At 45.3% G+C, this 26,222-nt stretch overlaps 1 protein-coding gene across 3 annotated transcripts in view; it reads right to left on the bottom strand.

Annotated features, from left to right (window-relative positions):
- Positions 1-967: 967 nt before the first annotated feature.
- The window catches only part of LOC109905572 (tyrosine-protein kinase BAZ1B), a 28,483-nt gene continuing 3,228 nt past the window's right edge, over positions 968-26,222 (bottom strand). For all 3 annotated transcript variants that reach the window (XM_020503014.2, XM_020503013.2, XM_020503012.2), the window contains 19 exons: positions 26,062-26,178; positions 25,120-25,264; positions 24,706-24,922; positions 22,617-22,738; positions 22,160-22,357; positions 19,981-20,154; positions 18,184-19,756; positions 17,022-17,160; positions 16,660-16,793; positions 11,640-11,751; positions 11,378-11,476; positions 11,008-11,188; positions 10,574-10,759; positions 9,736-9,883; positions 6,707-6,854; positions 6,258-6,376; positions 4,094-4,230; positions 3,854-3,960; positions 968-3,598 (listed from right to left, as the gene is read on the bottom strand). In XM_020503014.2, coding sequence (XP_020358603.1) covers positions 2,986-3,598; positions 3,854-3,960; positions 4,094-4,230; positions 6,258-6,376; positions 6,707-6,854; positions 9,736-9,883; positions 10,574-10,759; positions 11,008-11,188; positions 11,378-11,476; positions 11,640-11,751; positions 16,660-16,793; positions 17,022-17,160; positions 18,184-19,756; positions 19,981-20,154; positions 22,160-22,357; positions 22,617-22,738; positions 24,706-24,922; positions 25,120-25,264; positions 26,062-26,178 — 4,669 coding nt within the window. In that variant the 3' untranslated portion in view covers positions 968-2,985. The remainder of the gene's footprint in view (positions 3,599-3,853; positions 3,961-4,093; positions 4,231-6,257; positions 6,377-6,706; positions 6,855-9,735; positions 9,884-10,573; positions 10,760-11,007; positions 11,189-11,377; positions 11,477-11,639; positions 11,752-16,659; positions 16,794-17,021; positions 17,161-18,183; positions 19,757-19,980; positions 20,155-22,159; positions 22,358-22,616; positions 22,739-24,705; positions 24,923-25,119; positions 25,265-26,061; positions 26,179-26,222) is intronic.

The raw sequence follows: 26,222 nt of genomic DNA, 5'->3' as shown, positions 1-26,222 counted from the left end.
TCCCACCACTCCCCACTCTCCGCCACAGGCTCTCTCCCACCACCCCCCACTCTCCACTACGGGCTCTCTCCCACCGAACCCCACGGGCTCTCTCCCACCAAACCCCACGGGCTCTCTCCCACCAAACCCCACGGGCTCTCTCCCACCAAACCCCACGGGCTCTCTCCCACCAAACCCCACGGGCTCTCTCCCACCAAACCCCCCCCCCCCCCCCCCCTCTGCCACAGGCCCTCTGCTCACCATCCCCCCCTCACCATCCCCCCCCTCGGGCTCTCTCCCACCACCACCCCCCACGGGCTCTCTCCCACCACCCCCCACTCTCCGCTACGGGCTCTCTCCCACCACGGGCTCGCTCCCACCACCCCCCGCCACGGGCTCTCTTCCCCCCACCCCCCACCACCCCCCACAGGCTCTCTCCCTCCACCCCCTCTGCCACAGGCCCTCTCCCTCCATGCAACAGTGGAAAGTCTGGAGCCTTTGTGCCTCACGAGAGACTAGGAATAATTACCTGGTGCCTCCGGAGAGGTCCAAGAACAACACAAGTGTCTGTAATTAAAAGAATGGCATGCTTCTCTGGGTGAGAGTGCAAGCCTAGTGAGATCGGACCAGAGAGCCCGACCCGCAGACAGACTGATGAAGCCCCCACATCAGTGTTCCAGCCGTCCCGACGAGGCAACGAAACCCTTCAAACCTGACACACAAGAGTTTCACTTGACTCCACAAAAGCTGCCTTAATAGGACAGTCTTTTAGGGAAAGTCTTGTCCCCCCTCAGATAACTTGCAGAATTAAAACAGCTTCTAGCCATCTTCAAACTAAGCATACATGTACTGGGTTGTAACCATCTTTCACAATGCATAGGACCTTTATCAACATTTACATTTCAGTCATGAAGCAGACAACTTAGAATCAGTACATTCAACCAACCAAAGTATAAAGACAGAAATAAGCAAGACACTAGAAAAGCAATACCATTGTATGATGTTTTATTAAAAAGTAAAGAAAACATACGTCAGCCTGGCTAACTCCTCCCCACAGGCAATGATGGATCAGAAGGTGTACCATTGGCAGTGATGTCTGGGGGAATAATATTTACCTCAAAACAAAGAAGAAAAAAAGGGGGAGATCTAAACTCCCATATCCTTTACATGTGAGCCCCACACATGTCCAACCAATCCGACCCCAGTTGAGACTTAATACAACAAAAAAAAACACACAAAAAGTGTAAAATACTCTTTTAGTTCCTCCAGAAATAAAGCATTTACAACAGACAGGTATTCTGAGAGCAGTCACTTAGATTTGCACTTCCATCTATACATTCAATGTAATTGAACAGCCAACAATGAAATCCCAATCATCTCAGACACAGGAGTTGAGTAGTACAAACAAAAACCTCAAAGCGCTTTTTTAAAAACTGCCCAAATTATAAGAACCTAAATTAAATCAGATCGGTCATTGAATCCTCAATCCTACGTGTCGGGAAAAAATAACGCACTGCATAGAACAGCACATAACTGCATACACAGAACAGGGCATAGTCAAGACCTCTGCATTGTAGATCACTACCTAACCTGCGACCTGTACATAGATACCCCAACACCCCATCTGAGAATTACTAGAAGGATCTTAGCCACTTTCCAAGGTGACAGTATGGTACACACTCTAGTGATAGTAGAATGTGCATGAGGTTGTTAAGGAAAGGGATACGAACAAGACAAGAGGTTCTCATGAGACCATGGCTTGCACTATGCTGGTTAAATGTGCAGTAGTATAGCGCCACCTGGTGCTAATGAATGGAAACTGAAAGGAATTTGAAGCATAGGGAATAACCTGCTGCTGAAGAATGTGAACCTAACAACACGTCCCATGGTCCACGAACCCTCCTCCCCACACAGACCGCCTACCTCAGACTAGACCATAACCAGACTTTGTATGGATGGCATAAAGATGACCGCTGACAAATCTTTGTGAACCAGGAAGTGGTTACAGCTCACAAGTATTTCTCATACACTGCCTTTGAATCAAATTCAGACAGATGTGCAACAAAACACTGAACACGAAAATCACATTTAAAATCAACAAGCACGTTTCCATGCATTTAGACCATGGTTATCCTTGTATGTGGTTTCAAATAATAAAAGCCTATAAATGCTAATGAGACAGTGGACATGTGAAAATAAAGGCGGCAGGCATAGTTTTACAGGGAGAGAACTACAGGGCTGAGTTGAAGGAGAATCAACTACTCAACCTGAGGACATTATGGAGGTGAAAGGTCGGGTACCGCGGCGGACCAGGAATGAGACACTGCAGATAAACATGTGTTTCTGCATCCAGAACAGAGCCATCTGGAGAAAGAGGGGTCTAAAACGTACTGCTGTTTGTACAATAGGTCTTTTCATTGTCAATAACACTGGAAACTGAATTGCATATGTAAAAACCTGGATAATCTGGTTCAATGCTTAGGCAGAGTGATGGCAAGGCAGTGTGTGTGTGGCCTGAAGAAAGAATTCAGACGTATACGCCAAGGACTTTGGTGGCCTCACACGGCTGGGTTGCCCAAAGGCCAGTGTTAAGTCACGTCAAAAAAAGCAAAACCAGAGAATGATGACTGTACATCGACATAGAACTAATTTATCCTGGACAACGGTTACCAGCCCATCTCTCTCAGCCCAAGACGCAACTTTAAACCTGGGAGGATGACCAGAATGTAAGGTGTGGGGGGGTGGTTTGGGGGGTCTCTAAGAGCTCTGACAAATCCTCTCGTCTTAAATGTAAATTTCTTGGTTTGAAAAATGTCAAAATATTAAATCGCATTACAAATATAAATCAGTTTCTTTTTTTTACTAAAAAATATTAACAAAACCAAAATCACAAAAAACTCCATCTGAGAAGTTGAGCCCCATTTCCTCGGAATTGGGAGGTGGATTCTGCTTCATTTAGGGGCAGAAATTTGAAAAGACAGAACAGAAAAATCACCCTGGACTTCATTAGGAGCGTTTTTGCCGCTTGGAATGTCGGTGGCTGGCCCTGTTCTCCTCGTCACTATCCCCGCCATCAGCCCCACGCTGCAGAGTTCTCCGCTTGTCGCACTCCTCGCCATCGCTCTCCTGCTCCCGGTAGTCCCTCCGGCAGGAAGAGGCCGCCGCCCGCTTGCTCTTCCTCTTCGCGCTTCGCTCTTCCTCGCTCTCCTCCTCCTCTCTCCTCCTTTGCTCCACCACTGCTTTCCTGGGCCGACCCACCTTGCCTTTCCCATTAGGCATCTTCCGAACCTTCGGCGTCTCCTCTTCCTCCTCATCCTCTGAGACCTGGGGGGTCCGACTGACTCTCTTCCGCTGGCGGCGGCGCAGGTAGCTGAGGCCGGGCAGCAGCTTGTGGAGCAGCTCGGTGAAGCTCTGCTCCGTCTTGGCCATGCAGGAGAGCACCGAGCTGCCCGTCTGGTTGTACTCCTCAGCGTTGGAGAACACCAGCTTGACGTCCTCCAGGAAGTCCTGGGCGTGGCGGTACTGGCCCTCGCTGAACTTGGCCTGTATGGTCTGGAAGTCCATGGGGCTGGAGATGATGTCAAAGTAGTCCTCCGCCTCCTCTACTGACACCGGCTCTCTGGAGAGAAGACGGGGAGGTTAGGGGTCAGGTCTACCGTCTCAGACCTAGTTAGCTTGTTACCATTGCTATGGAATTCACATGGACACCTACATTGAAAATCTGTCTGATATTTATATAGTTAATGTATGTTGTTACATTGAGATAGGAGTATAAGTCCAAAGTTAGTTGTACCAGTCAAGCCATAGTTTAAACACTTTCAGGAGGTATTTCCCAGCATGCCAGTCTAACAGACTAGTAGTGCATCAGTCTCACCTGAATGGCCAGCTGTAGCGGAATTTGACCAGTTTCTGCAGGATCTCCTCGCTCCTCTCCAGCTCCAGGGCCTGCCGACGCACACCTGTCTTCGAGCTCTGATGCACCTGCAGCAAACCAAAAACACACCATAGTGTTGGGAAGGGGTCAAATGATCTGCATAGAAGCTGGCTTGCACCAGTGCGTCGGAGTCACCAGACCAAAGTCTTTATAACCATGAGCCATAGGGTGTGTTCTCACCAGCTCGTCGAGGTCTGCAGGGCTGCTATGGGCAGCCTTCTGTTTCCTGGGTTTACTGGGGGGAGTATGCTTCTTAGATCCACCCTTACTGGACGCCTTCGATGCTTTAGAGTGCTTGGTCTTCTTCCTTGATCTCACTGGGAAGAAGAGTCTAGTTAAATACACACACCATCAGGAAAACATTTCAGTCAGCCCCATTTGTTGTACCTGTTTGAACTGTAAGAACAGGGATGAAGATATAAATCACAAGTTAAATGGTCAAACATAATTCAGATTTGTAAAAAAAATACATACAAAAAATCTTTAAATAGACATCCTAAAAACAGATCCTCTGGTCTAATAGGCTCATCAATGAGCCCAAATGATCAGAGGGAGGGAGCTGTGCCTAGTCAAGAGACCTCAAAATGCACGAGGCCGTATCCCCTCTCAGTTTGGTTCGCAATGTTATTGCAGCACTATAACCATCAACCACCCCGGTCTTCCAAACCCAGTTGTGTGTGGTTACCTTACGTGCATGCCTAAACTCAGAGGATCACTCTGTCACATACTGTCAAGCCAAGCCAGGGGTGAAAAGCCCACCAGATCAAAAAGGGGTGGGGGACAATGACAACACTTAGACAATGAAGAGGGGAGAGAATGGGCTCAGAATACTGCACCACATTCCTGTCATTCCCATCTCTCTCTGCACTCGTGAAATGGAAATGTGTCCATTGTTCGTGCTGTTCAGAGTTTTCCCTGGTCAGGATAGGAGACAATCTGGGCCCTAGTATTTATGTAAAACCACTGCTCCACAACAGGCCCTTCCCACCCAGTCTTAGAGCCCTAGTCCACAGTTGTTCACTTCAGAGTGTATGGGCTTCTGTGTCAACTCTGCACTTACACCGATTCAATAAATATACAGTGGGTGTCATAGCGAAGTATTCACTCTGCCTTGGGATGTTTTTCCACATTCTGATGAGTTACAAGGAGGGATTGAAATAGATTTAATTGTGAATTTGTCAATGATCTACATAAAATACTCCGTAAATGTCAAAGTGGAAATAATTCCACAAATGAATACAAATTAAATAATGAAAAAAAATAAACCCCTTTGTTTAGGCATGCCCAAAATAGTTCAGGAGTAAAATGTGGCTTAACAAATCAAAGGTTTATGGGCTCACAGTGTCAAAATAGAGGTTGACAAGATTACTGAATGACCACCCCTTCCTCTACCCCATACAAACAGTGCCTTAAGAAAGTATTCATACCACTTGACTTATTCCACATTGTGCTACAGCCTTAACTGAAAATGTATTAAACCCCCCCCCCCACATCTACACAATATCACATAATGACAAAGTCAATGGATAACCATCAGAGTCCTAAATGGATAACAATAACAAATCAGACATTAAATATATTTTTTAAGCATGGTCAAGTTAAGAATTATGCTGTGGATGATGTATTAAACCACCCAGACAAAGATATAGTCATCCTTCTTGAACTGAAGGACAAGAAGGAAACTGCTCAGGCATGTCACCATGAGGCAGTAGGTGATGGGAGAAAACTGAAGATGGAACAACACCATTGTAGTGACTCCACAATAATGACCTACATGACAGAGTGAAAAGAAGAATACAAATATACATAATACCAAATGCATCCTTTTATCACAGCAAAGGAATACACTGTTTGGCCTAAATGAAAAGCCTCATGTAACTGCCTCCTTATTGTCAAGCATGGTGGTGGCTGCATCATGGTATAGGTATGCTTGACATCTGCAAAGACTGGGGAGGTTTTCCAGATAAAAAGAAAAGGTATGGAGCTAAGACTAGACAAGGAAAACCTTCTTCAGTCTGCTTTACGCCAGACACCGGGAGAGAAATTCACCTTTCAGCAGGACAATAACATATAACACAAAGCCAAATCTACACCAGAATTTCTTACCAAGAAGACAGAATGTTCTTTTTGTGACAAAGTCACAGTTTTTTGTCAAGACTCCCACTAAAAAGTAATAATACATTATTTATTTATTTTTTAAATCAGCAAGGGGGTGAATACTTATGATAGGCACTGTAGCTCGGTTGGGAAAAACCCCTGTACATGCTGGCCACCCTGCCCTCATTAGTACTGTTACATTGAGTTATGATAAGTAAGGCTCCTCACAAGGGTCAATAATACTCACAGCTGTGGCCCACGGCCTTGTAATCAGCATCCTCCTCGTCATCTTCATCAGACTCCTCCGATTCAGACTCCTCTTCTTCCGCTTCATCCTCCTCTTCCTCAGTGTCCTCGTTGTAGTTTCTGGAACAACAAGTAGCCACCAGCATTCTATGTTAAAGAGCATTCATCCAATTGGTACCCAACAACCACCCAACCAGCAAAACAGGCTTCTTTCTTCACACACTGTAGGTTTGGAAGAACATCAAACTAGAAACAGAATCGTATGATTTTGGGGGGGCACATCAGTGGAGTCAAAATAATAAAACAAGTATTTTCCAAGTGGCCTATACAGTACCATCTTCAGATTGAAACGGCTTGCTTGTCGTGTTTGACAAGGAACAAGAAAGTTTAGACACAGCTAAGTCTTTAATCCTCCAGTGAAGTGATGCGTTTTATTGTGTGACCCCCTACCTTCCGCGGGAGCAGCGTCTTTGCACGGCAGGCTGGCAGGCGGGGCACAGCCACTCCCCCTGGGGGATGCGGTAGAGGGCGGGGCGCAGACAGAACAGGTGGAAGGCCTTGTTGCACTCGTCACACAAGATGAGCTTGTCATCCTCACCTGAAGACACGATGGAGATTATCATCACAAACAGACTCAGTAAAGAGTCATTAACTCAAGACAATGAAATGTGTATACATAAAGTCACTAAGACCAGCTAAAGTTATTCATATGAAATAAGGAGAAGCCGCTGTACGGAGTTCGTGTGCAAAATCTCCAACTGAACAAACAAAAAATACCCGCGCTGCATCCCTCATAGCCCAGGACTCAGATCTACAAGTTAGGACCAGAGGTGGTTACTGATTAGAGGTGGAGGAACTATTTTGACAGGGACAGGTGTGACAAAAAATCTGGGTGGTACACAAAAAGGGCTAGGGAGTAGGGGATGATATGGCATCGGACCAAGATGCCACGAGACATCCAGGGTCATTTGGCTAGCTAGGGCTCAGTTTGCAATGAGACAGGTGGTCAAACCACCCCCAGGGAGAAGGGGCCCAGAGTGACTTTTGTTTCACTCATTAGCTCACCCATTAGCTCTACCAAAACAAGCATTCATCATAATAATTTATTACCTATATGAAATCAGTCTCATTTCCAAATATGTGCAGGTCAAGATAAGGCTAAGGATAAGTCATGGCTAACCTGAAATCACTGGGTAGGTTTCCACTACACCAACTCCGCTAATGTCAAATCAGCAACATGGATAGGAGGGAGTAGTGTATTTTCATACAGGGCCTTGAGTATTGTACTTCTACTTACAGTAATTGGAACTTATATTACATCAACACTTACAGGGCCTTATACTGTAGTATCCTACTGCTAGTTCACCTGTAGTGACACTACCCTGTAGTGACACTACCCTGTAGTGACACTACCCTGTAGTGACACTACCCCGTCCCTGCTCTGGGCTCATCCCCCTGCCCTGCCTGGGACTAACTATGTCCCGCAGAACAAGGACAGGAGTTATCAGCCCTGTCCCTGGAGAGAGTACAGGTTGTTATTGGAAGAGAGAATGTGTTCCAATAAGATAACTGGTTAAATCAAGGTAATATGGCCTCCCGGGTGGCGCAGTGGTTAAGGGCGCTGTACTGCAGTGCCAGCTGTGCCATCAGAGTCCCTGGGTTCGCGTCCAGGATCTGTCGTAACCGGCCGCGAACGGGAGGTCCGTGGGGCGACGCACAATTGGCCTAGCGTCGTCCGGGTTAGGGAGGGCTTGGTCGGTAGGGATGTCCTTGTCTCATCGCGCACCAGCGACTCCTGTGGCGGGCCGGGCGCAGTGCGCGCTAACCAACATTGGTGCGGCTGGCTTCCGGGTTGGATGCGCGCTGTGTTAAGAAGCAGTACGGCTGGTTGGGTTGTGTATCGGAGGACGCATGGCTTTCAACCTTCGTCTCTCCCGAGCCCGTACGGGAGTTGTAGCGATGAGACAAGATAGTAGCTACTACAACAATTGGATACCACGAAATTGGGGAGAAAGGAGGAATTGGAAAACATTTCAGTCTCTCGATGTGCAAAACTGATAGAGACATACCCCAAGCGACTTACAGCTGTAGTATATATATATAGTTAATAATTTGTTTCTGCCTGTTCGAGGTCTGACTCAAAGGCCAAAATGTGAAAAATATTGTCCTCTATCCATCACTTTTGGATTTTTCTATGCTACCCGACTGTCTAAATTACATTTCAATGACTGTAGCAAGCTTTAGAGTAAAACACATTTCACTGTAGCTATTGCGGGTATGTGACAAAAAAAAAAATCTAGGTCATTATTTTATTTATTTTAACCCCTTTTTCGTGTTATTCAATTGTTTTATGTAGTTAGTCTCCTCTCATCACTGAAACTCCGGTAAGGACTCGGAGAGCCGAAGGTCGAGAGCCGTGCGTCCTCCGAAACACAACCCTGCCAAGCAGCACTGCTTCTTGACACAATGCCCACTTAACCCGGAACCCAGCCGCACCAATGTGTCGGAGGAAATACCGTACACCTGGCGACCGTGTCAGCGGGCACTGCGCCCGGCCCGCCACAGGAGTCGCAAGTGCGCAATGGGACAAGGACATCCCTGCCTGCCAAACCCTCACCTAACCCAAGACGACGGTGGGCCAATTGTGCGCCGCCCGATGGGTCAGGACAGAGCCTGGACTCAAACCCAGAACCTCAAGCGGTACAGCTAGCACTGCGATGCAGTGTCTTAGATCACTACACGGGAGGCCCAGGTCATTATTTCTACAGTCTCCATTTACTTCTAGTAATTTCAATGTCGATTGATATTGTTTATTCAAACTTTTCAGGGGAAATAGATTTTTTACTCAAACCACCTCGCTGGCCGGATTGAAATGGGCTCGTGGGCCTTGTTTGACACCCCTGCTTTAGTGGGTAGTTGTTTGGATGCAAGGTGATTTGTGAATCGCCAAGTCTTCACCGGACTTTGCTCAGGCAGATAATCTCCAACAGGCAGGAAATGACAGTCAAATGCTGTAGTGTAGACCAGAGTTTCCCAAACTCTGTTCCCGGGCCCACCCTGCATGCCCATTTTGGTTCTTGCCCTAACACTACACAGCTGATTCAAATGACCAACTCCTCATCAAGCTTTAATTATTTGAATCAGCTGTGTAGTGTTAGGACAAAAAACAAAACTTGCATCAAGGGGGGACCCCAGGACCGTGTTTGGGAAACCCTAGGTGTAGATGACTCAATACTGTGAAAAGTGTTCTTAACGAGACGCTGGGACACGGTGCTCTACCGCCACCTAATGATAGATTTCAGCACTACATACATATTTTTTTTTCTTCATCTGATTGACTTCAGTGTTCAAATTAGATCCACTTTTAGGATACTATCTTCAATTGTTTCTTAGTAATTGGAATGCCGTTTTTCCATTGACACCATTTAAAATTCCCTCTTCAGTTTTCAGACAGCTCCAGGACATTGAGGATCACCCACCTTTCCTGCGGCACACCTTGCAGCGTGCGTTCTCCGCCGACATGTCCCACTTGATGCAGGCGTCCAGCATGCCCAGCAGCACGTGCATCCGGGAAAAGGTCTGAGCCTCGCGGATCGCCGTCTTCCATTTTTCTACTGCCGTCGCCACCTGCACAGCAGACAAATGACTATTATTGACTTTGTTTATTTAATCTCTTTTATTGTATCGATTTTCACAGAAAAAAAAGTGTTTAAAATGCACTTTAAATAAACATAGGTTTGAAAAGACAGTCCTCCTTAAGCTCAAATACAGCTTGGGGGTAGAAGCAGCCCTTTAAAACCAGATCAAGGGACAGATTACCCTAGCTTCAATCCTATCCTTAACCATTAGCAGGATGAAGAAACATCGGATTCTGGATTAGTCGTTAGGAATACCCCTTTCATATACAGATACAAATCACACTTTACCATACCATCCTCTTTATACCATATTTTGCTTAAACCTGAAAGAGGTAAGGGGTACAAATAAAATAAAAACATACTACATTTACAACCCACCTCGAGACCTAGTCATGAAACCTGTATTTTCAGACCCTGTAACCACATGGGTCTGTGAGAAAAGATCTGTTTTAGGCGGGTAAATTCAATAACAATATTGTTTAATACCTTCCTAATATGAATTGTAAACAGGCCCCATGGTTTAACCCTCCCCCATACAAATTGCCAGTTACACACTGATATGTATAAAAGGGGTTATACTTGCAAGAAAATTGTAAATAAGAGGCTGTTTGACAGGGGGTTGCCTTGTTTTTAATTACAGGTAACAAACCATGTTCTGACTAAAATATGTATTACTCACCCTGGCCTCCTCTGCCAGCTTCTTCTCCTCATCCACCTCCTCAGTCTTCCTGCTCTCCTCCCCTTCCTGCTTCTTCTTTTTCTTCTGCTTGGGGGCCATGAAGCCCTGCAGGAACTTCTTGATGACACAAGCCTGGAGAGTGATGACACACTCCCCAAAGTCCTTCAGGTTCTCCAGGTCACGCACCTGAACACACACAAAGAGAAAGATGTCAGAGGGGAATGGTAAAGTTCAGAGGTCATATTTTGCCGAATGTGCAAGGCACAAAGTCGAATACAGGTAAATGGGCATTGAGGAAGATCTTGAAAAGTTGGTTGAACAAAATAATGTGTATGGCCATTAGTGTTTCCTGACCATACGACCTGACCAGATAAGTGATCAGGATAAAGTCCTGAGTCCAAACATGTCAATTGATTGTATGAATAAATAGTTACCTTCTTCTCAAACTCATCCATGCTGTCGTCCATGTAGCCCAGACCGCCCTTCTGGAGGCGCGAGGCCACCTCGATGACGTCGCTGCGCATGTACTTGAGCAGCTCCTGGTGGCCGTCGCAGCTCCTCAGCCCTGGGTTCCCCTTGCGGGCCAGGTTGATAGAGTGGAGGATGTCCTGGTACCTGTCAGCGTACAACACCCAGTCAGTCAGTCGCACATATACCTGTACCATGTGACCTAACCAGGAAAAACTCTGGGCTATTTGCATAAATAGAACAAGACAAAAAAACATATATTTAAAAAAAATGTAAAGTGTGGAGTCGAGTGAATTGGTGGAGGGAATGTAGAATGTAACACTTATGTCTCCTCACCTGACTTGCAGCTTGGTCTTCAGCTCGCTTTCTCTCACACCCTGTGCATGGAGGCTCTCCACCAGGTCATCGAGGTCCCGTGGAGCATCACACACAAACCTTCAACACAACACAAGCTAGGTGTAATCACATAGTATGCCCTAGAACAAATATAATAACCTGCTCTCTGGTGTAAGTATCGTTTCAACATTGTTATTGAAAGATAAAAATCTTTTTAGTTATCAAGTCAACCAATGACCATCTCTGCCAGTGAGTTTCTTACCAGAGGTTCTGTCCCTGGTTGGGAGTGGTGGTCTCGATGCAGATGGCGGCTGGCGCCCCCTGGTGGGCTCCCTCACTCAAAGCACCATCTAGACTGCCACTGTCCTCAACATCTGCAGGACCAGCAACAGAATAGGTTCGTGTTCAGTAGGCACAAACCAAACTTGACCAATAGGAATAGCTTATTTTTCTAGTTTTTCTACAGTGTGCCCTAATGTATATGACCCAGGTTTAACACTGCAACTACTACAAGATCATCTACTACAACTACATTGAGGGATCCACAGCAAAGCTGTGAAACATTGTTATCCTCTGAATTCAAATAATTTTCTGGGACATGGTCAAATAACTCACAGCTAGATTGGTAACGTTTCTAAGCACACAGAAACTACAGGACCATGAGTCATTTAGTCTAAAAGAATGCCACTGATTGGCCTATAGGTGGCACTGTTGCCTCAAGGGCCCATAAATCCCGTCAGGTTTGATTTTCCTCCATTTTGGAAATTTGGGGAAAGAAAAATCAGGCCTCTTAACTTCAGGGTTCATACACATTGACAGATAGAATTTCATGACTTTTAACCAAATATCCATGACCAACCGTTAGCGACGTCTCTATATGTGCATGTAACAAAAGTATGCTTAATGTGGCATTGACACAGAGGCTACTCTCTGATCCCAAGTACCATCTCCTGTCGTTGTGAAAGGCACTTAACCCCCAACAAAAGTAGAATACCAGTTAGGCAGCTGTATAAAAAACGTGGTCAACACTCAGCATGGAAAGCTACTGGATGTGCAGGCTTTTGATCAAGCCCTGCTCAAACAGAGGGGGGCTGGAATAACAGCCTACACACCGACTAGCTGTCCTGTATAACATTGCGACATTACAACCAAATAAGTTACGCCTTTTGAAATAATCCACTCATTTAATACAGCAGATCAAAATGGCCATGGTAGGCTACAAATCTTTTTATTAAGCTGAAGCAAGCCCACAAATTTTCATCAGTAAAATGTACCTTTTTAGTTTAGTCATATTTATCTTATCTTAGTGTTGACTTTGCAGGCTGACTAGAATCTATTGAGATGCAATGTCCCATACATTTGATGCCTAAATCAACTGGAAATATCTACAAAAGTTTTGAATCCTAAAGAAAGGCTACATCTAATATTACTGTTTCCAATTCACATTCGACTGATCCCGATTGAACCAAATCTAAATGAATACAATGGTGAAGTGAAACGCTTGTTGTAAAAAACAACTGTTTTAAATGAATCAACTTTGCATGGCCTTATTCACAAGTGTCGATGTAAAGTTTTTTGGGACATGCCGACAACATATGATAATAATAGCTAAAAAGTTCAAAAGACATGTTTTTAATTGGCTACCTAGCTATTTGATTGTTCTTTATCATATTTTATAGGCTATACAGTGCCTTCGGAAAGTATTCAGACCCCTTGACTCGCCACATTATTACATTACAACCGTATTCTAAATGTTTTATTTGCATTTATTTATTTTAAAACTCAGCAGTCTACACACAATACCCCATTATGACAAAGTGAAAACAGGTTTAGACATTTTTGCTACTTTATTAAAAATAAAACTGAAATACCTTATTTACGTAAGTAATCAGGCCCTTTGCTTTGAGACTCTAAATTGAGCTCAGGTGAATCTTGTTTCAATTGATCATCCTTGAGATGATCAACTTGATTAGAGTCCACCTGCTGTAAATTCAATTGATTGGACATGATTTGGAAAGGCACAGACCTGTCTATGGAACTGTCCAACAGTTGACAGTGCATGTCAGAGCAAAACCCAAGCCATGAGGGCGAAGGAATTGGCCGTAGAGTGCCGAGACAGGATTGTCGAGGCACAGGTCTGGGGAAGGTTACAAAAACAATTCTGCAGCATTGAAGGTCCCCAAGAACACAGTGGCCTTCATTATTCTTAAATGGAAGAAATTTGGAACCACCAAGACTCTTCCTAGATTTGGCTGCCCAGCCAAACTGAGCAATCAGGAGAGAAGGGACTTGTTCAGGGAGGTGACCAAGAACCCAAATGGTCACAGACAGAGAGCTAGAGTTCCTCTGTGGAGAAGGGAGAACCTTCCAGAAGGACAACCATCTGTGCAGCACTCCACCAAATCAGGACTTTATAGTAGAGTGGCCAGACAGAAGCCACACCTCAATAAAAAGCTTATGACAGCATGCTTGGAGTTTGCCAAAAGGCACCTAAAGACTATGACCATGAGAAACAAGATTCTCCTGAATGCAAAGTGTCACTTCTGGAGGAAACCTGGCACTATCCCTACGGTGAAGCATAGTTTTTCAGCGGCAGGGACTGAGAGACTAGTCAGGATCGAGGCAAAGATGAACGGAGCAAAAATTTATGAAAAGGATCAATTCTGCTCTAGAGCGCTCAGGACCTCAAACTGGGGCGAAGGTTCACCTTCCAAGAGGACAACGGCCCTAAGCACACAGCAAAGACAACACAGGAGTCTCTGAATGTTCTTGAGTGGCCCAGCCAGAACCTGGACTTGAACCTAATCGAACATCTCTGGAGAAGTGAAAAGAGCTCCCCATCCAACCTGACAGAGCTTGAGAGGATCTGTAAACAAGAATGGGAGAAATACAGGTGTGCCAAGCTTGTAGTGGCATTCACAAGAAAACTTGAGGCTGTAATCACTATGAAAGGTGCTTCAACAAAGTACTGAGTAAAGGGTCTGAATACTTAAGTGTGATATTTCTGCTTTGTCATTATGGGGTATTGTGTGCAGATTGATGTGGAAAAATAACAATTTGATACATTTTAGATTAAGGCTGTAACCTAAGAAGATGCGGAAAAGGTCAAGGGGTCGGAATACTTTCCGAAGGCACTGTATATAGGCCTACGTGCTACTGTAATGTCTGACTGTCTCTCGTTCCTTGAGCAACGGACCACTCGTCTCGCACGCGATGCAAACAGACGCTCTAAAGTGTTATTCTGATTCTTGTTTATATGTTGATTTTTATTTGATAAAATACGTAACCGTGCCTAAATAAATTATCTTAAGAGATGGCGGGCAGGCCTCTGCACTCTAGTTATGAGTCCTTCTGCACTGTATGATATATGCAACTGGCAGCACAAAACTCCGAGATTTACTGCGGAAGGTAACTTCGATTCTAAACTACATCAAACCACAACCGCCTGTTTGCAAACTATGTGGAGGTATGGGATCAGAGCATGACAATGTTCTATTTCACACCAAGGCTTGGTGGTTACCAAGATGGAATGTTTTAAGATGTTTCATTTTGAGAGAGGAACTGTTGTCTTTCACAATGGATATTTAAAAACAAAGAGACTTTGTGTAATGAAAAGAAAAATGTCTCCTTGCTTATGTAACAGACATATATGGGAAACTGAACACAAGCCTGCAAGTGTTTTGGTTCGTCACAAAGGGAATACCCTGCAGTCTCCCTCCGAGCATTAATGCAATGTTGAAAACAACTGGGAACTCAGAAATCTCCAATTTTAGAGTGTTCAAGAGAACTGGAAACATGAAATATAAAATGAATAAGAGCTTGAACAGTCATACAACTCGGGAAGTCGGGCCTCTTTCTAGAACTCAGACTTGCTGATGTAAAGATCACCGACATCATGATTTGACCTCATGTTTTTCCTGAGTTCCCAGTTGTATTGAAGCACCATCAAACTCATGTAAAGCTGGGTTAGGTGCTCTCATCTGCATTAAAACCAAAAATGTTCCCAGGTTGGATTTGAGAGCAGAGATGCACACTGTCGACTACACCCCATGGTTTTCAGACGCTCCGATGCGACATGCATCAAGCACATCATTAGTGGTGGTGAGATAATGTGTCTTATGTCAGACTCATTTGCAATTGACCGTCATAGCACGTTAAAAGTATGTGACGGTGAGTTGACTGCCATAAACATTGGCTGTTAATAATTACATACATTTCCCCCCACGTGGTTGGAGTCGCAAAACATTTTCAGATATCAAAATGGGGTAGTTGGCCAAAAAGTTTAGGAACCCCGAGGTTAAGAGATAAATAAGGAAAGAAGATTTTACATGTCCATTAAAATCCTTTGTAAATCCACTCCACAATGGCTTATCAATACCAAAGTTTCAAGTTGATAGGCAAATAAATAAATAAGGAAACTATTAACAATTCACTTTGACTATGTTTTTTAATTTTTTTATTACCTTTATTTAACATATCAAGTCAGTTAAGAACACATTCATATTTTCAATGACGGCCTAGGAGCAGTGGGTTAACTGCCTCGTTCAGGGGCAGAACGACAGACTTGTACCTTGTCAGCTCGGGGATTTGAACATGCAGCCTTTCGGTTACTAGTCTAACGCTCCTACCACTAGGCTACCCTGCCGCCCTGTAACGCTAATGCTCAGAATAATCATGGACTAAAAGTCAGATTTACTCAAAATGTCTTGACTCATCACAATAGCCCCTAAAGAGTTTACACTACACCAAGATGCATATTAGCCCATACACGAATATGCTAAAAATACTTTTAAAATCTTCATGAACCATATGACATGTAAGCCCATGGTTCAAGTCTGACCTACATTTTAAAAAAGCAAAGGGATTGATCAAAAGATGAGTTCTTGCCAAATCAGATGTTGTGTCCATTTAAACCACTGTAAATCCACCCCACAGTGGACTATTAACTTGAAACTCGTCGTTGCTATTTTAAATAGGCACATAACAGAGCATTCCCATTGCATAAATCACCTATGCAACCACGGACTCAGCATTGTTTCTAATTGACATCCCAAAGAAAAACCACACCGAATTTGGTATTGATATCTAAAACAAGGAAACTATAAGCAACTTCTTCTTTGCATATGTAACGCTAATGCTCAAAATCATCTATAATATGTCATTGCTGCTCACAGCTATATTTATTAATTATATTATTTTACGCTTCTGGGACATGAGGCACTAAACACAGTACAGCTTATGGTTTGCAGACTCTCAGATGTGATGACAGTGTAATAACTCACCGTTAGTCTCCTCCTCGTCTTCAGGCTCGGCTGTAGCCTCTTCCAGGGTGAGGGTGTAGCTATAGTCAATGCTCTCATGCACCCAGCCCTTCTCTATGTACAGGCCAGGCACCACATCAGAAAACAGCCAGTACCTAACACAGACACAAAGAGCTGGAAGGTCAATACCGACGGTAATATAAACCAACCGTGACATTAATTTAGTTTACATTTGACATAGTTGTTGATTCCTAATATATCCAAAGTCTTGGGACCATTGAGGATGCGTGCACTATACCATATAAGTGATGTGCATGTATCAAGAGTAAACTGTAAATGAAACACCTGAACCGGTTGTGCATCATTGAAGTGTGCGTGCTGACCTGTTATGGTTTCGATCAGTTCCCAGTGGGATTCTTCTCAGCACCAGTTTGGCTTTGGCGATGCCGTCCTGGAAGGCCCTCTCTGCTGCAGCCTTCTGCTTGCGGACACGTTCCTCCTCCGCCTCCTTCTCCATGCGCTCTGAGGGGAGAGAAACTGAATTATTGGAGCCGGTGACAACAAACAAAAAAGACGCTTTGTTTTAAATAGGCACATAACAGAGCATTCCCATTGCATAAATCACCTATGCAACCACGGACTCAGCATTGTTTGGCTCAAATTCAACCACAGTCATCTCATCTTTTCTAATTGTCCTCCACAACAAAAATCGGGGAGAGGACTTTGGATCGGTCTCCGTCTGTTAGTACGTTAGTCACACGCGACCTCAGACCCTATTGGCCCCATTTTTGATGAAATGGCATTTCTGGCATTTACAAAATGACACTGATTGGTCAGATGTTGGCGCTGTAACAAGAGATTGAAAATGATACATTTGAAAGGTCAAGCGCCTCACCCTGTTTGACTTAGGGGCCTCAGGGACTCCGCCATTTTGAATTTGCGAAAAACACTAACACTAAACGCTATTCTTCTGGCACCAACTGACCGATCTACACAAAACTTGATGTGGCATCTATGGACAAAGGTCTCAACGCAGTATTTTCAAGACTAATGACCAATAAACTTTCACGTTGTCTGATACAAATGCATATAAATCAGTCAAAAGACATTCATATTATAACAATATTTGATACACATGTTACAAACACCGTCAAGACATAACATATGCAAGAACATTCATATCGACAACATGGTGGCGATATAACAGACACTTTTAGCTCTCTTAAACTGTTTGACTCAGAGTGATGATATTTGGCACACATGCTCAGGGATGAGTCTAGCTAACCCACGAGATCTCAAACACCAATGTCCCGATTTTGACTAAAAGTGAGCGAATGATGCGTCTTGCCATGGAGATCTGGCATTTACAAAATTACACTGATTGGCTCATGGGAAGCGCTGCATCATTCATGGGGGACGACATGTTTGCTGTTTACATGTTTAATATTTTTCTATAACTAGTGATAGGAGTATTTCCTTACCATGTGACCTGAACAGGAAAAATGGCCCAGTCTAATGACCTACAATACTCTCAGCTGTCCTTACCCTTGTTCTGTTTGTCCTGCTCCTCCTTTTCCTTCTTGGCCTGGATGGACATCAGCCTCCTACTCTTCACCGTACTGATCATGTCTTCCGACTCGGAGGCCACCGGCTCCGCAGCCACTGGCTCTGCTTTCACCTTCTTCACCTCTTTCTTAGCGCTTCCCTCTTTCTTTTTCTCCACCTTGGCGGTGGCTGATGGCGTGTCGCCGGCGGTGGCAGATGGCGTGTCGCCACTGGCAGCCTCCTCACCTTTGACCTCGGCTTGTTCCTTACGCCGCTGCTTCTCAGCCCGCTTGCGGTCGTTGACCTCCTTGAGCGAGGCCAACCTCTCCTTCCACAGCTCGGCCGAGCGCTGCTGCATGGAGTCCACGTGGTCCTCCACCGAGTAGGTCATGAGGATGCGGTGACACAGTGCTACCAGCAGGCTGGCCTTCTCCGTCGACGTCAGCTCAAACACCTCCACCGCCTCCAGCTGCTCGAGGAACTCACCGCTTACCACCTGGTCGAATCCCCCTAGGGGGCCCCAGTCATCACCCCCAGAGCCCTGGCCAGAGTCATCGCCGTGGGCGTCACACGGCCGCAGGCACAGGCGCACCAGCTCCGAGACAGAGTGGAGGGTGAGGGGGATCTCCGACAGGGGCATGTCCAGCTCACTGTAGCCCTCAGCCAGCTCATCCTGCAGCAGGGTCTGCAGCAGCACCACCAGTACACGGTTCAGGTATAGGAAACCTGCCTTCTCCCCGGCCAGAGCCTCCATCAGGGCCACTGCCGTCACCGGGTACTGGTCATCGGGCATCAGCAGGCCCGCGTAGCAGTTGAGGAAGTCCGCTACCATGGCCACGTCTCCGAACAGGGAGTTGGGCAGGCCCTCTGGCATGTCAACCAGCTTGAAGACAGGAAGTGCCTTGCCGCCCTCAATCTCCAGGTCCTCATAGCGGCGCTGCTGCTCACGGCGCACCTGCAGCTCCTTCTCCCGCCGCTCCTTGGTCTTCTCCCGGAGTTTCTCCCTGATCTCCTCACGCCTCTTCCTCATCACATCCTGCTTCTCCCCCTCGCTCATGGCCGCCCATTTCTTCTTCTGCTCCAGCAGCTCCCAGCGCTTCAGGACCAGGTCTCGGAGCTCCTCTGGAAGCCGGCCCCGGTCCTCAGGCGAGAGGGCCTTGGCTGCCTTGGATATGAGACAGGACATGGCGTTCCTCTTGTCCTCCTTGCCCTTGTGCTCCTTGTAGTAGCGCAGCAGATGCAGGGCCATGGGGTGGAGGGGCTTGCCCAGTTTGGGGGTCCCTGGGCCAGTGCTCCGGGCTCTCTTCTTGGGGCTTCCAGCGGAGAGAGGGTTCTTGGCCAAGTCCAACAGGGTCATCTGCTTCATCTTGGGCTTCTTGGCACCTCCACCCTTTTCATCCTTTTTGGAGGATATCTTCTGACCACTCTTGCCGGGGGTCTTTTTGCCAGCAGCAGATTTCTTATCCCTGGGTTTTTTGCTGGATTTTGGAGAGGAGAGGACAGAGGCCCCACCATCTCTTTTCTTGGGGGTTCCAGAATTCTTTACCTTCAGAGGCGAGCCATTCATTTTCATCTACAATATAAATGGATGCATTATTGATTCAATCCAAAGCAACAGACTAAATCTGCAAATTCTACTGAACATTTAAATTCTCAATGGTCAAATAATGAAAACAAACCCTGTGTTTATCTACCAACAGTCATATTCCAGGTGAACTAAGATTCTTTATAAAACCACAAATCCAGCAAAAATATCTGCAAATCAGATTACATCAGCATGTATAAAATTTGACAAACCTGCATGTGGCCCCAGATCGTGGGGCTCAGGGGCATGCCAAGAGAATCCTTTTTCTTCTCGTTCCCTGAATTCACTCCTCCCGGGGTGTTCGAGGTCTTCAGCTTCTTACTGGGTTTGCCCTCTGTTGAGCTCAGGCTCCTGCGCTTGGTTGAGACTGGATTCTCTGCGAAAAACTAGAAGGCAAAACAAAAAACTATTAGTCACATAATTAAAAACAAAATGTTTCATAAAAACATGCATACAATGCCTTCAGAAAGTATTCACACTGCTCGACTTAAATCGCATGGACACACTGTGTGCAATAATGGTGTTGATTATTTATTTTAATGACCGCCTCATCCCTGTACCCAACACATTCAGATAATTTTAAGATCCCTCAGTCAAGCAGTGAATTTCAAACAGATTAAACCACCAAGACCAGGGAGTTTTTCAAAATCCTCACAAAGAAGGGCATCTATTGGTAGATGGGTAAAAGAAAAAGCAGACAATGAATACCCCTTTGAGCATGGTGAAGTTATTAAATTCACACTTTGGATGGTGTATCAATACATCCAATCACTACAAAGAGAGAGGCATCTTTCCAAACTCAGTTGCCGAAGAGGAAGGAAACCGGTTAGGGATGTCACCATAAGGCCAAACAATGGGGACTTTGAAACAGTTACAGAGTTGAATGACTGTGATAGGAGAAAACTGAGGATGGATCAAGAACATTGTAGTTACTGCACAATACTAACCTAATTGACAAGAGTGAAAAGGAAGCCTTTGCAAAAATACAAATACTCCAAAACAGGCATCCTGTTAGCAACAATGTTTGCAACAAGGCACTGAAGTAAAAATGTGGCAAAGCAATTCACATTTTTTCCTGAATCCAAAGTGTTCTGTTCAGGGCAAATCCAACACAACACATTGCTGAGTACCACTCTTTATATTTTAAAGCATAGTAGAGGCTGCATCATGCTGTGTATTTTTTTTCTTTTTTTTCTGAAAAAGCAAAGAAAATGGACCTAAGCACGGGCAAAATTCTAGAGGAATATCTGGTTCAGTCTGCTTTCCACCAGACACTGGGAGATTAATTCACCTTTCGGGAAGACAATCACTTAATTTGACTTAATCTACTTCAAATCTATGGCAAGACCTGGAAATAGTTGAATAGCAATGATCAACAACCAATTTGACAGAGCTTGAAGATATTATATTAGAATGCAAATGTTGGTGGCCTCCCGGGTGGCGCAGTGGTTAAGGGCTGTGCCACCAGAGACTCTGGGTTCGCGCCCAGGCTCCGTCGTAACCGGCCACGACCGGGAGGTCCGTGGGGCGACGCACAATTGGCCTAGAGTCGTCCGGGTTAGGGAGGGCTTGGCCGGTAGGGATATCCTTGTCTCATCCACGCCCATGAGACAAGGATATCCCTACCGGCCAAGCCCTCCCTAACCCGGACGACTCTAGGCCAATTGTGCGTCGCCCCACGGACCTCCCGGTCGTGACTCCTGTGGCAGGCCGGGCACAGTGCACGCTAACCAAGGTTGCCAGGTGCACGGTGTTTCCTCCGACACATTGAAGCGGCGTGTTAAGAAGCAGTGCGGCTTGGTTGGGTTGTGTATCGGAGGACGCATGACTTTCAACCTTCGTCTCTCCCGAGCCCGTACGGGAGTTGTAGCTACTAACAATTGGATACCACGAAATGGGGGAGAAAAAGGGGGTCAAATTCAACAACAAAAAAACAAAAAAAAGAATGCAAATGTTGCACAATCCAGGTGTGAAATAGTTATATAGAGACTCACAGCTGTAATCACTGCCAAAGGTGTTTCTACAAAGTATTGACTCAGGGGTGTGAATAGTAATTTAAATGAGATATATTTCTGTATTTCATTTTCAATAAATTAGCAACATTTTGTAAAAACATGTTTTCACTGTCATTATGGAGTATTGTGTGTAGACAGATGATATTTTTATTATTATTTTGAATTCAGGCTGTAAGAACAAAAAGTGGAATAATTCACGGGGTATGAATACTTTCTGAAAGGCAATATTTTTTCCCCGTTTTGTCTTACTGTTGTATTCTATCTACATGTTCATCCTTCATCACATAATCCAGCACTCCTACACCAACAGGAGTATATGTGGAGGTTTTTGGACAAACAAACAAAAGTACAAAACACCATATAAATCCAGGTTTACCTTGTGTGGATCCAGGAGGAAGTCGCTGAATTTGCTGGGCAGGTTGAACTTCTTCACCAGTTCATCCTCCACCACCCAGGGGGCCGTCTCTCCCATCCCAAGCCGGAGTGCATAGTGGCGGATGAAGTAGCGCATGATCTCCTTGGTCGGAGGGCGCTCAGTCCGGAAGAGGCTGTCCACTGGGACATCACTGATGACCTGTTGGTGTAGGGTTTAAACATTTATATAAATTACATAAGACGCAAGTGTTGTGTTCATTAGAGTATGCAATGGAAAATGTTTTAAATCAATTTGGTAACGAAAAACTAAAATGTGTCTCTTATTCAACAAGTTCAGGCAGCCTCTTTCTGTTTAAATCCATTTTGTAACCAATGAACACGACCCAGTTACATAAAACGTGCACTTGATGGTCGGAGGTGAACAATAGACATTTTAAAACAGTGGAGAGGACACCAACCTTGTCCTCGCTGATCAGCTTCACGTCATACTTGTGTGGAAGGAACTTTGGCATCACCCATCTCTTCTTTTCCTCCTTCATAGCGGTGGGAGTTTTCCTGGGGGAGCGCCGTGCTCGATCACCTAATGGCAAACAAGCACACAGTATATTTTAACACATGTCAACAGATCAGGCCTGTGTGGATCCTATGCTATTTTTACATGTACATTTGAATTAAAAAAAAGAATCATCCAGGTTTGTCCAATAGACATCAAATCTCTTTAATATGTGAAAACAGCCGTCTCTGAACTAGCCCACATGTCTTAAAGCTCCACGTGCTGTGTTATAGGGATGTGACATTAAAAATAATATTAATGGGTGTCAAACTCATTCCATGGAGGGCCTAAAGCAGGGGTGGGCAAACCTTTTGGCTCGAGGGCCACGTCAGGATTTTGAAATTCAACGCAGGGCCGTATTTTTTAGAGGACCAATATTTTGTTAAAATCAATTTGAGGGGGCCTCCCGAGTGGCGCAGTGGTCTAAGGCACTTAGACCTTGAGGCGTCACTACAGACCCGGGTTTGATTCCAGACTGTGTCACAGCTGGCCGTGGCTGGGAGACCCATGAGGCAGCTCAATTCCCCAGCGTTGTCTGGGTTAGGAGAGAGTTTGGCAGGCTGAGATTTCCTTGTCCCATCACACTCTATCAACTCCTGTGGCTGGCTCGGCACCTGTAAGCTGACACGGTGTTTCCTCCGACACGTTGGTGCAGCTGGCTTCCGGGTTAAGAGGGCATTGTGTCAAGAAGCAGTGCGGCTTGGCTGGGTCGTGTTTCGGAGGACGCACAGCTCTTGACCTTCACCTCTCCCGAGTCCGTACTGGAGTTGCAGCGATGGGACACGACTAACTACCAATTGGATACCACGAAATTGGGGAGAAGAAAAAGGGGGGCGTACATTCCCCCTCCGGCCTAATGTCTGCTGGTTTTTGGTTTCAATTAAGACCTAGACAACCAGGTGAGGGGAGTTCCTTACTAATTAGTGATCTTAATTCATCAATCAAGTACAAGGGAGGAGCGAAAACCCCCAGACACGGCCCTCCATGGAACGAGTTTGACACATTGTTTAAACTGACATTTACATTTATTTCTGCGGTTTTCAGTTTACAACCACAAAAAGATCATACATTTCACAATGAAGCTATGCTGCTGCCAGCAATGGTTTGGGTCTCACTGTGCATCCCTTTCAGATGGTTAAACATTGCACCTGTACCTCAATTCTATCTCGCAAAGTTAACATTTCCTTCTCATTTAACTTCTCAAAGTATTGCCATAGAGGACTTCACTGCCGTCGCTTGCCTCTCTCTGCCATTTTTTCCAACTTAACTACGATTCCTTGCAAGCTCACTCGCATTTCGCAGTGTCAAGATTAGATTCCGCTAGGAATTGACTCCTAAGACTCAGTATTTTTGGAACGGAGGAGACAGAGGGTAGGGGCACAGTATAGGCAGGTCAGGCACCAGGCTGACAGAGTCAGAACCATCTACTATGCCCATCTACCGGCAACCAAAAGCTGTCTCTCGCAATGGAATGCTGTAGATCACAATTTCTTGGCTTACAATGCCTCGCAACTTCCATAATACAGGGCCTATCAATGAATAGGCTAGGATAGAGATGAGCACCATGCAGCATGTTGCCCTGACAGTCACTGCACATGGGCTTGATTCACACGGTTAACAGCGTGGTAGCCAAGGCACCAAAACAGCAGAGAAGTATTCTTGCACTTCAACGCTCTTAGTTGTTGCATAAGTTGACCCACTATGTTGTTTCCTTTCTGCATTCACTTCATATCGCTGAGTCTACCTTTAAAAAATGTTCCCCAAGCTTTTATAGCATATTGTCTGGTTAAGGCTATAACACAGAAAATAATATGTTTTGTGATAAGTGCACTGTCATAAGAATGTTGTAGGGACATTGTTTTAGCTGTTAGGAATGTTTCTTAACGTTAAGGCTCCCAATTTAATTTAAACTATGTTGTGGATTTTGGTGCAGGTTACCCAAAATCGAATAATATAATTTCTAGCACAACATGACCCAAACGTGTTGTACTCACTGAGGCTCTCTCTCCTGCTTTCCCTGGTCTCCCTGGGGCTCTCCTCTCTGGTCAGCTGTTGTTCCTTCTTCTGGTTCTCCTGGCTGGCATTCTCCTTGTCGCTGGAAGGAGAGTCGCAGGCTCCCTCTAGCTTCTTCTCCGACGTCTCCCCCTCAGCGTTCCCTTCAAGGGGGTGTATCTTCACGACCTTAACCCGCAAACTCTTTTCCTTCCCCACCTAAAGACCCCAAAAATTATTTGGGAAGGGGGGCAAAAAAAAAAATCTGATTAATTACGTGTAAAAAATAAAATGTATTTTATTTTTTTAATCAACATATTTTCCATGAAAAGTATTTATTCTACCTTCATAGAATACCATCTCACCACATGAAAACAAATATTCACAGCATTCGACCAAAATAAAGACAACCTCACCAGAAAGTCACACTCTTCGTCTACGGCGTACTTGGTGAGGATCTCCACCCAGGCCTGGTCCACCAGCTTGTCCAGGGAGACCGTGTTGTGATGGACCATCTCCAGGACAGGCTTCTCGAACCATAGTGGGTATTCCTCCTGAAGCCTGGACATAAAACACTCATGTCAAACATCTCACTTATCGAACACTCGATTGAAATTGGCAGCAATAAACAGTCTTCTTATGCTAATTGATTTGGATTTATTGGTGCACATTCAAACAAACGGAATGCTGGGACCACCCATGCCTATCCTACCTGTACACAAACACTTCTCCAGCAGGGGAAGCAGATTCAAACCCAGGCTTCCCTGCATAGTATAAATAGACATCTTTAAATACGGTTGCTGATCCTGCATGGCTTGCGCCGAGGGTGCTGGTGGAGCACAGCCTGGCTGTGGCACTGCGCTGAGGTCATTTGTGAACAAACGGAACCCAACTTTCTTTCCCTCCCACAGTGCAGCACTCAATGCCACAGCAGCCAACCTGGACACACTGTCCTGAAACTTATCAAACGACAGAATCTAGACCTTGTGTAAAAACATTCCCTAATCCAATCCCTTCAGATGGACACAAGTGCTAGGGGGTGTGAAGTGCTACGGGTGCTTTCTGGACCAGGCCACACACTTATTTTGCACTCTCTTTTCATTAAATAAAATAAAGACATTCTCCCCATCATTGGATTCAAGGATGACTCAATCCATACGTCATGCAAATAGAAAGGAAGGAGGCGCACGGGGAAAGTCCAATAACACAGCTGTGAATCATGTGACCTTCAACGGGAGACAGTGAACAGTGTGTGCTACAGATCTTTTTAGCCTCTGTATAGAATAACAATTTATATTTATTTTGAAACAGAGCATTTCTGTGTAATGTCACTCAAGCTAGACTTGCTTGTTACTCACAGTTCAGTGACTTCTTGCTCCTCCTCCCAGGCCTCCTTGTGTGTGAGCTGGTTGCTGCCGGTACTCTTGCATGTCCAGATGCGTTCGGCGTACCTCTGCAAGCGCGCCTCATACTCTCTGTAGCCATTTCATCAGGATAACAACACATATTCCCTTCAAAT

This window comes from Oncorhynchus kisutch, linkage group LG15 (genome assembly GCF_002021735.2).
Source record: "Oncorhynchus kisutch isolate 150728-3 linkage group LG15, Okis_V2, whole genome shotgun sequence".
Lineage (NCBI taxonomy): Eukaryota > Metazoa > Chordata > Actinopteri > Salmoniformes > Salmonidae > Oncorhynchus > Oncorhynchus kisutch.
The sequence above is the reverse complement of the archived record's forward strand: the minus strand, read 5'-3'. Positions and strand labels throughout refer to the sequence as shown.